The sequence below is a fragment of the Harpia harpyja genome, chromosome 8 (assembly GCF_026419915.1).
Source record: "Harpia harpyja isolate bHarHar1 chromosome 8, bHarHar1 primary haplotype, whole genome shotgun sequence".
Taxonomy (NCBI): domain Eukaryota; kingdom Metazoa; phylum Chordata; class Aves; order Accipitriformes; family Accipitridae; genus Harpia; species Harpia harpyja.
The window spans coordinates 50,416,671-50,427,359 of record NC_068947.1 but is presented as its reverse complement, the minus strand read 5'-3'; the positions used below and the strand labels follow the sequence as shown (position 1 = coordinate 50,427,359).

At 53.5% G+C, this 10,689-nt stretch overlaps 1 protein-coding gene across 1 annotated transcript; it reads left to right on the top strand.

Annotated features, from left to right (window-relative positions):
* The first annotated feature begins 485 nt into the window (after positions 1-485).
* Positions 486-9,996, top strand: TRIM45 (tripartite motif containing 45). The gene is made up of 6 exons (XM_052795201.1): positions 486-915; positions 3,501-4,234; positions 5,250-5,379; positions 7,312-7,426; positions 7,649-7,775; positions 8,622-9,996. Exons 1-6 carry the CDS (start codon positions 566-568, stop codon positions 8,771-8,773), a joined length of 1,608 nt encoding a protein of 535 aa, XP_052651161.1. The 5' UTR covers positions 486-565; the 3' UTR covers positions 8,774-9,996.
* The last annotated feature ends 693 nt before the right edge of the window (positions 9,997-10,689 follow it).

The following is a 10,689-nucleotide window of genomic DNA, read 5'->3' as shown; positions in this document are numbered from 1 at the left end:
TGTACAGCAAGTTCACCAGTGATGAGAAGAAAAAACTACGAACGCCCGGCATTGCGGCAAGGGGCCTGCACGGACCGACTGCAAAGGCCGGTCTGGGGCCGCCCGCTCTCTCCTTCGAGGTGGTGAACCTCCAAATTTTGAGCTGGAAGAACTGGAAACGCAAAACCTCCCCACGTCGGGGTGGGGGGCTGTTTCTCAGAGAATGCGGGAGGTGTCAGAGGCGGCAAACAGCGGGACGGGCCCTTCCGCAGGAGGACGAGGACTAAAGCCGCCTCTCGCGTCCCCTCAGCCCGCCTTTGCCCGTCCCGTCCGGGATGGAGAAGCCCCGAGGGGAGGCGGCGGGGTCCCCCCGACCGCAGCGGTACCCGGCGTCTCTCACAGAACCCGGCGGCGCCGGTTCGGGTACGCCATTCCCGCCTCAACCGCCGTCGCCCCTGGCAACGGGGCAGCCCGCGCCCAACGGCGGGGAGGGGAGGGGGGGGGGAAGAGGCGGCGCGAGGGGGCGGCTGCGCGGCAGAGCGTCCCTGACGAGCCGGGGGCCCGCGGTGGCGGCCGAGCTACCGGTATGTCGTCCGGTCAGCGCTGCCCGGTGTGCGCCGAACCTTGGGTTTCTCCTCGGTTGTTGCCCTGCCTCCATTCGCTGTGCGTTCCCTGCTTGCGGCGGCTCGGGACGTTGGGGGAAACGGGCCGGGCCGCCGCCGCCACCGCCGCCGCCGCCCGTAGCGTCCTCTGCCCGGTGTGCGACTCTGAGGTAACGCTGCCGCCCGGCGGCATCGGTCAGCTCACCCCCGACTACCTGGCGCTGAACCGAAGCCGGGAAGCGGCGGGCTGCGACCTCTGCGCCGACGGGGCGGCTGCCAGGCGGTGCCTGACCTGCGGGGCCGACCTCTGCCTCTTCTGCTGCCAGGCCCACAGGTGAGGGGGAGGCGAGGCCCGGCCCGGGTCATCTCCTCACGGGTTGCGAGGGGCTGCCTTCCCCTCTTGGGCTTCTGGAGGGCAGCGTGTGGGTGGGTGGCAGTGGGCAGGGAGCCACGGAGAGCTAGCGGGAGCGGTAAACCCATGTGTCTTCCAGTTTGGTCGATCCCTAGCGGGTTTTTATCCTCCCCGGAGGATGCTCTGTACTCGGGCGGGGAGCGGCGAGCTGCTAGCGGTAGGTCGGTCAGCCCTGTTCAGTCCAAAATCAGGCCGCCCTTTGCCCGTGGGGGTGCCCGCTTGCTGTTTTGCATCTCGGTCTGGGCAGGGAGACTGACAGCGGTCCAACAGGTGTAGGTGTGGGCAGAGTACTTGCAGGACAAGAGCCTCACGTGTCGTGCTGTCCCGCTTTGGAGAAGGCACGTCTCCCAAGGGAAAATGGGGAAGTGAAGCTGCTGGTCTGCCTCTCTCCACCTTCAGAAATGTTTACTGTGTGTATGTGCAAAGGCACCCTTAGGTGAAGTGAAAGGAGGTAAGTGGAAGTCCTGACGCTAGCCTGCCTACTGTGGTTGCTACCTCCTGATGATGGACCCGTGTGCTTGCCTGTTAACTCTTGTGTCCATGTATCTTGTGTGCATTTTCAGCATTTCTGTGAGGCTGGGAGCCTACAGCAGTAACGCTATTGCTTCACAGTGTGCCTGATGTTGCAGGGTTTAGTTCTGTTGGAATATAGGAAAACTGAAGAAGTGACAGCGGAAGAGAGCTGTGTACCTCAGAGAGGGTCATGTCAGTAAGGCAGGAAGAAGAGGTGACTGCAACAGAGGTAGGAACTGAAGAGGAGGCGGCCGCAGTGGCCAGCGAGCAGAGCAGAGGACAGGCAGCACCATGAAATAAAAGTGATAGGGAGTCTGAATGGCCTTCTGAAGCAAGGAGGTGACAGGCAGGGTCAGAAAAACACCCAGTAACACTAGCCAGGGAAGCCTCTTAGCCTGGGTTAATCAGCTCAGACTATTCCCTCCACGTCTGCTGCTCCTTTCCACTTGATTAGCAAATTCTTTCCCCAGAAAGAACTGAGGCATATTCCTCGCTGCCCTGCCCCCCTGCAGATACTGGTGCCTGTGGTAAAACGGCTTAGACTCTTAGTTACCTTTCTACTCCTAGCTGTAATTTTCAGCATACCATTCTGATTAGCTAATGCCTCGTGCCCCATGCAAGCTGCTGAAGAGTGATAAACTGAGACCTTGAATAGCAGCCTGCTGCACTGATAGAAATAGCTGCAGAAGGTATAAAGCAGTAGAAAATTTGTCCCGATGACCTGCTTCCTACCGTATTTACTGATATTTTTTTCACCCCACTGGCATCTGCAGACTTGCACCTGAGTTAGTTGATGGCAGAGCAGAACGAGGGCGAAGGAAAACCATTTTGAAATTATTTCCTGGTGTGTAGGGAAGACTTCTAAGGATCTGAGTGCCACTGTTGTGCCTCTTGGACTAAGTGAGAGGGGTTTTAGGCTGAAGTCAGGGAAGTGTGAATTTGAAGGCTGTTATGCAAATAATGCTAGAAGGCTTTGAAAAGGTGCTGGACCCAAGGGAGATTAGTGGGAAGTGAAAGGAGTGCAAGGGCCATGTCCTGCCCTGTGATGAGGTTGCTTTGTGTTGCCAGAGCAACTCTATAGAGCTTGGTCCTCAGAGTATTTCTTTGCTTATGGCTTGGAGCTCCCAGCGCAACTGCTAGAAGTCGTTGGTGCGGGAGACAAGGAAGGAGAGAAGGCTTTTACATCCTGCTCAATAACTAGATCCCAGTGTCCAAAATAGCATAAAATGGAAATATTCTAGTGCTGCCTTGTGACATGGTGGATTTCTGGGTGATAACAGGTTCTTTGTGTCCCATCCTTGGTCTCCCCCGAGCAGGACCTAACCTGGTGGCTAGAAGGCAATGGAGTTTGACGTTTGGAATATTAAATGTTTTACTACAGACTGTCTTCTGGCAGTGGCCTGAACTAGATTTTCCCCTAAGGGATATTAGAGCTCATTTGCCTCAGCAAATTTAAAGCTGGTGAAAATCACTGGGCTGATGGCTGAGGAGCTTGGCACCTCCCGTTCTTCTCCAGAAGTGACTGTTGGTGAACGATGCTGTTTTGAGACACCTCCTGCCAGCTCTCACTTTGCAGGGCTCACCGCCCTCCTGCTGCCTTTGTCACAGGGTCTCTGGGGGTAATTGCAACTATCCCACTTCTCTCAGCCTCCATGAAGGGGCTGCTGGCAGTAGCAGCCTGACAGCCCGTTCCCCAGTCTGTGTGTGGCCATGGTGGGGCATACGACTCTTCTGTCTGAAAATAGTGCTGACTGCATGCAGGGAGCCTGAGAGCAGCCTCTAATGAGCTGCTTGCAGATGCTGTCCTCTTTTGTGTGGAGCCTTGTCCTCAGGAGACCACAAGTCCCTTCATGCAGAGTGGATTTCAGTGGAAACAGGAGGGAGCAGTGCACACTGCGACTTGCAGTCTGTACAGACTGGCATTTGCAAGGAGTCTCGATGTTTGCATTTCATATCCAACATGCATAAAGTGACGTGTGGTTGCTCCCTTCTAGGAGACAGAAGAAGACGGCCTCTCACGCTGTGACGGAGCTGGAGAACACCAAGGATTGCAACCAGGCCGGGCAGCCTCTCTTCTGCCCTTCCCATCCCACAGAGGAGCTAAGGCTGTTCTGCGAGCAGTGTGACCAGCCTGTGTGCCGGGATTGCGTTGTAGACAGGCACCGGCAGCACCCCTATGACTTCATCAGCAATGTCATCCACAGGCATGGGGATGCCCTACGGGAGCTGCTGAAAAGCACCCAGCAGCACATGGGCACCCTAGAAGATGTGCTGGGCCAGATTGATGACATGGGCGGTGCCGTCTGCAGTCGCACAGAGGCCGTGGCCACAGAGATCTGTCTGTTTGCCAGTGGGTATGTGAAAGCGATTGAAGAGCACCGGGACCGGCTGCTGAAGCAGCTGGAGGACTTGAAGGTGCAGAAGGAAAACTTGCTGCACTTGCAGAAGGCCCAGCTGCAGCAGCTGCTGCTGGACATGAGGACAGGGGTGGAGTTCACGGAGCACTTGCTCATGAGCGGCTCGGACCTGGAGATCCTTATCACCAAAGGGGTGGTGGCAAGCCGGCTGGCAAAGCTGAACAGTGTTGCTTACAACACCCACCCCAGTGTGGACGACAGGATCCAGTTCTCTCCCCGGAAGAGAGCAGGGCAGTGTTGTGGCTATGAAGTTTTTGGGGCCATTCTCAATAAAGTGGTTGATCCAGCCAGATGTACCCTGCACGGGGAAGGTAATGGGGTGCTGTACAGCAGCTGAATGGGAACGTGCTGCTCCCTGAAGTCACCTTTCCATTCTCTGTGCCCACATGGTGTGCAGCTTAAGGCACTGTTGGCTCCCTGCTGTCCCAGCATTGACTAGGGGCAGAGGTAGAGCCCTGCCAGAGGTTGCATTGCTTTCTGAGGGCCTATGGGAGCCGTGCTGGGCAGGGAGCCAGAGAGCTATCCCCATCCAGATGTACAGAGCATACTGGAGCTGCCCTCTGCAACATCACTGACCTCAGGATGGGCCTGAGGTGTGAGGAGAGCAACCCTTAAGCCAGAAGACCACAGCTTACTCAGGGGATGGGAAAGACACCTGCAATGGCAGGACGTGATGCTCTCCTGGTGGCCCCAGCTGCCCTGCAGCACGGGCCCAGGCAGATCCCCTCTGTGGCTGAGCGAGTAGGTTCATTTCCCCTTACAGTTCTGCTGAGATTGATGCCAGTTATTCCCATGGCAATGGTTTCATGGGTATTTGCTTACTAAGGACTTGGAGCGGGGCCAGCAAACAGAGAAGGTTTAGACCAGCCCACAGACCGCAGCCAGCTCTAGTCAGTAATGGCCTGCGCAGGACAGATGAGAGAGACCCAGGGCTCGTTCAATCCCTTCCCTGCCAAGCTGTAAGTGCTGAGGTCTCTGGGGCTCCACACTGCACAGTGGGGGTGTTCTTTCTCCCTCCCAGCTGCGTAGTGCACCTTGAGGCCTTCTGGGAAGATGCCGTCTGGGCTCAGAGGGACAGGCAGGAAGACCACTCTGGTCCATACAGACCTCCAGGCTAAGCCTGTCCAATATCTCTCAGCGCCTATGGCTGTCCACTCTCCTGATCCCAGTCATGTATTTACTTTTCCCTGTGAGTGGAAGGAGCTGTACACCCTGGCAGCAAAGTCCTGGCTGTGCTCTGATGGCACAGCAACGCTGCAAAATAGGTGGGAGGTGGCAGTCATGGCTGGTGTGAATCCTTTCTGGTCCTGTTTCTCTGCCTTGCAGATCTCCACAGTGCCCGTCAGAACCAGCTGACTGGCTTTACCCTGCTCTGCAATGACACCATGGGGGAGCGGATGGGGCGAGGAGGAGAGGCCGTGCAGGTCACCATCACCCACAAGGACAAGAGGGACTGGTGGGTATTTCGTCTGAGAACTCCCTGGTCACTGGGTTTGCTTTTCTGCCTCCCTTACCCTGGCTCCCTCCTTGCTTGGGTAGGTGGGAGGATGTGCTTCAGCATGTGGGTCAGAATCTGTAGGGGAAAAGGCACTATTCTTCTTCCCACTGGTATAGCAGTGCTTCCTACAGGTTGTATTTGGCTGCGTGGAGGTTGACAGTGTTGGCTCAGGTTTGTATTGAGTCTTTGAGGATTTGGGACTTCTTAAAAGATTCAGCGCTTGGTGGGTGTTAGACATTTTCAGTGAGCTGTTGTTCCTTCCCACCCCTACCAGCAGACACCCAGGGCTCCTGCTTTTCTCAACACCTAATGAGTGTAAAACATCGTAGCCCCAGAATGACCGTCCCGAGTCAGACAGTCCACCAAGCCCAGGAGCCTCTGACAGTTGATCAAAGTGCCTAGTTCATGTTCTGGAGAAAGAATCTGTGTTGGGACTTTATCGTGCTTTCTCTTGTACTCGCAAGCGTTGAGCACTTTAGCGTGTTTGGAGGCTTTCTAGCAAAAGCAGGAAAGACCACACTTGAGCTCTTAAGTGTTTCCGCAATGAAAATGACCAACCAGAAAAAAATACTTTGTAACTGTTTGCAGGCTGTGCTGGTTACTATAAAGCAGCCAGGCACAAATGTAGAACCAATAGGGGGTCAGTTCTCAAGAAGAATGTCTGTTTTATAGTATGTACAACATAGCTGGAGCAAGATGCCAGCGTAACTTGTTCCAGGATCCGCTGTTGGTGGGATGACCTGATGAAAAAAGGGACAGGATGCTAAAACTCCTTGCTATGGGGGAGCGTTGACAAGTCGTACAGAAGCAGTGCTGGCTGCGCAGATGCTTATCAATAGAGCATCATTGTTCAAGAATATTGTTCCAATGTACCTTCCTTCCTTCCCTAGGTGCACATACGATGTAGGAAGGTGTGCACATGAGGGTTATGTGGATTTTGCTTGGTGGGGTAGAGGTCGCTGTGGCCACATTAACTCAATATCTTGTTCTTGTGCATATGCAGTTACTACATCCGTTGCTGAAAGCCATCTGGCTTTGGGTTGAGGCACAGCAGCTACAGAAGAGCGTGAAGTATCACCACACAGTTCACGGCAGGAAATGATGTAGGCAGCTGTATTGATGTGAAATGGTGGGGTGTGGGGAATACAGCCTGCAAATCTGGAAGATTATGAACTGTCATGTCATGGGGCACAAGAGACTAACTAGTGGGGGTTAGGAAGAACACCTTCCCCTATGCAGAGCTGCCTGATAATTGTCTGCAGAAAGTTCTTTCTATCCTTCTGTGAAGCAGGCAGTCAGTCCCGGAGTAACTAGCTGATGCTTTCTCCCTGGTACTCTGTCCACAAGGGTTCCTTGTGAAACCCAGTGAGCTTCACTTTGGAAAGGGAGAGTTCACCAGCAGGGAGCTAGAACTCCTCAGAGCATTGAAGAGTTGGGGTCAATAGAGTTGGGACAGTGGTTGATGTGATCCAAACCTGCCCCATTTATGTCCTGTCTTCTTTGTGGGCTTTTCTGGAGGTAATTGCTCTCTGAAGTTGTGAATTTACCCCATTTCTGAGGGCTCTTATCTGATGGGATGATCTGACCTGCAAGTGCACTGTCTGTCATCTTCTGCTCTTTCAGAGCTCAGGGTTGCTACAAATCCTTGCAGTGCAGCTAGCTTTGTGTGACTTCCTTTGTAAGGTTATTGCAGCTCCCAGTAGCAGGTGTGTGTGAAAGCCACTCAGTGCTTGAGCATTGCTGGTGCATCCTGTTAAGCTTGCTTGAGACCCACAGCTGCTGAACAAGGCTGAGGATAAGGAGCTGACCACAAATCTAGGCCAAACAGTGGTTCACATGTAGATAATTTTCTGCCAGTCACTGACCTCTTGGACTTCTCTCTGTTCGTAGTGCAGTCAAACCAACAGTGTGTGATAATGGTGATGGGACCTACCATATTTCCTACAGCCCTGAGGAGCCAGGCTTGTATGCTGTCTGCGTCTGTGTGAAAGGGCAACATGTACAGGTAGCATTTCTTGTTTCTCTTGCACTGCTTCTTCTTTACCTGCTTTTCTTTTCTAAGGACTTGCTTTAAATCTTTCTAAGGATTATCTCTACCACTTAGCAGTTTAAGACTGGGCTTAGTGATCTGTGACTGACAGGATTACCCGGCTGGTTTTTGAAAACGCAGACACAACATCTGATAGCATCCACTGCAGCAGCCTCTCTGCTTGCTTGTCCTCTGCAGGGCTCTCCATTTTCTCTGATGGTGAAAAACAAGTTCCGTGAGCACCAAGGTGTGTTTCACTGCTGCACGTTCTGCTCAAGCGGAGGGCAGAAAGCTGCTCGCTGTGCCTGTGGAGGTACCATGCCAGGTGAGTGCTCAGCCTTCCCCTTCCTGCTGGCATCAGAAAGGTTTGTTGCATTTGGTCCTCCCTAGTGTAGATAAGTGTGAGTAGATACTCCAGCCCAACTCCTGCCTTGCACATCCACCAGGCCTGTGATAAACTGTGTGTACATACCTTCTGGTAGGATGGGACTGCAGCAGTGAGAAATGCAGCAGGACACGCTAAGGGTCTTTGCAGCACACCCCATAGAGAGAGACCTGAGCCAGCTCTGCAGGAGGTGGGGCAGGGCAGCTCTGTCTTTCAGTCCTCCTCAGCGAGGCTGAGCAGCCCTGTGTCTGTATGGTTCCTGTTCCAGTGCTGGCAGGTTGGGAGCTTCTGGGCTGTGTCGCACGGTGCCCAATGTTGTCCTATGGAGAAGCCTCACTCCTCATTTAGGATGAGTTCAACTCCCTTGTTTGTTTAATCCCAACCAGCTTCCCCGTCCTTGACCTGCATGTGTCATTGTGTGGTTTGCCTGTTTTAGTACAGAATCAGCCTCTTCCTTTTTCTGTGCTTGGTCTGTATCTAGCTCTGGCCATAGCCACCAGTGGCTGGCATGGGGTTCTGCAGGCCTGTGTCTTGCATTACTCAACAGGCAGGGGGAAGGAAATCTTCAGCTTTCCCCAGTGTTTGGAATGGGGAGGTCCCTCTTGGTTGTTCTCCTTTCTTTATGGAGCCCTGGCAATTTTTGCCTCGAATATGCTGTGCTCTCATCAGCACGTGCCTCCCCATCTTAGAGAAGTCCTGGGGCTGAAGCAGTCTCTGAAAGCCTCTGACACACTGGGATTTTTGGGCCTGCTTTGGGTTGATCTGATGGTGCCTCTTCTCTTGCAGGTGGGTACCAAGGCTGTGGTCATGGACACAAAGGTCACCCTGGCTGCCCCCACTGGTCGTGCTGTGGACAAGTGAAGGAGAGCTCAGAGTGTTTGGGTGGGCCACCCAGCGACACCTCGCAGAGGAGTTTGCTCAGGACAGTGGCACTCTGAGCAGCCAGGTGAGCCCCTGCGAGCCCAGGGCACTGCTCCTTGCTGCTGCATGAGCATAAACCACGAGGATCCCCACGATCACCGCATAGCCTTGCTGCCGGAAAACAACATCGTGAGGGGTGTGAGCTGAGAAAGGGGGATGAGGGAAAATAAAATTGTGCCTTATATTCTACCCAGGGGTGTGTATGCAAAGTTGTTTCGTACCTGAACAGGAGCAAACTCTGGGAATTGTACTGCTGCCTACATTTTTGAGGACTTGAGGCCCGTGGGGTGAGGCTCTAAGGGGAAACTCAGTCTGAACAGTTACCTCACAGGAGGGTCAAGATGTGTCTCATTCTGCAGGATCAATAGTCTGTGCTGTCCTTCTTGAAGAGGCCAAAGCTGCTTGTTGGGGCACATTCCAAAGGGTTTGCATTCGTGCCTTGGAAAGGCTTGGCAGTCTGAATATGGCTTCTGCCTCCCTCTTAGATAGGCGGCTGGATTCCAGCCTTCTACATATGCATATAGCACAGTCACACTCCTGGGAGCTGCTGTTGTGCTTGCAACTCTTACAGTTTTTCCAAGTAAACTGTAGTCTCATTACACCCTCTCTGCAAAGTAGGAGCAGGGCAGATTAGTAATATATCCGAAGGAAATCCAAAGAAAACCCATGGTGCTGATGGGAACAGGAATTAGAATGTCATTCACCCAGTCTGTATGTTCTCCATGGCGATGGTGTGGGACATAGTGCTGCTGGTGGTGATGGGAGAGTGTGCTGGGTTTGGCTGGGATAATTTTCTGCCTAGTAGCTAGTATGGGGCTATGCTTTGGATTTGTGCTGAAAACAGTGGTGATGATGCAGAGATGTTACTGCTGAAGCAGTGCTTACACGGAGTCAAGGCCTTTGCTCCTTCTCACCCCAACCCACCAGCGAGGAGGCTGGGAGGCCACAAGAAGTTGGGAGGGGACACAGCCAGGACAGCTGACCCCAACTGACCAAAGGGATATTCCAGACCATATGATGTCATGCTCAGTATATAAAGCTGGGGGAAGAAGAAGGAAGGCGGGGATGTTCGGAGTTACAACGTTTTCTCTTCCCAAGTAACCGTTACGTGTGATGGAGCCCTGCTTTCCTGGAGATGGCTGAACACCTGCCTGCGGATGGGAAATGTGAATGAATTCCTGGGTTTGCTTTGCTTGCGTGCGCAGCTTTTGCTTTACCTATTAAACTGTCTTTATCTCAACCACGAGTTTCCTCAGTTTTACACTTCCGATTCTCTCCCCCATCCCACTGGTGGGGAGTGAGTGAGTGGGTGCGTGGGGCTTAGTTGCTGGCTGGGGTTAAACCACAACAAGGAGCCAGCAGAGCACCCAGCTCACCAAGGGAAGATCTGGGGACAGTTTGAGCATCCGTAGGAGCCATAGGCACAAGTTTACAGGTGTCTGTCCTGAACTGGGGCAACTAGGCAAGCGCAGCAGGAGACGGAATATAGCAAAACTCCTGGATTTGGCTTGTGCAGTCTTGGCAAGGCTCTGTTTTTAGAAGAGAGCTTGCTCCATTTTCCATAGTGTGTGTGTGGGTGTATCTCCTGGGCTTGTATGCCTGCTGCCAACCCAGAGTTGGGGAAACGGCACCTGTGATGAGGAGGAAGAGGCACTTTCCTGGAAGGGCAACTGCTAACCTGCCAATTGCTGCCTGCTGCTTGCCTGGGTGAAGGAGACACCCTGGATACCTTCCTTTACAAAACACCTTCGTGTCATTGAGGCTGGGAACGCTACTGCCCTGGGGGTAATCTTGCTAGTAGGTGTGTGTTGCTAGGGGCTCCTAATACTGCCTGGGGAGCTGGGGACAAAGGTCTGACTGTTGGTCACTTCAGGGAGAGGAATGCTGCTCCAGTGTCAACAGTCAGGACTGGTTCTTGCTTTCTGGCTGATGA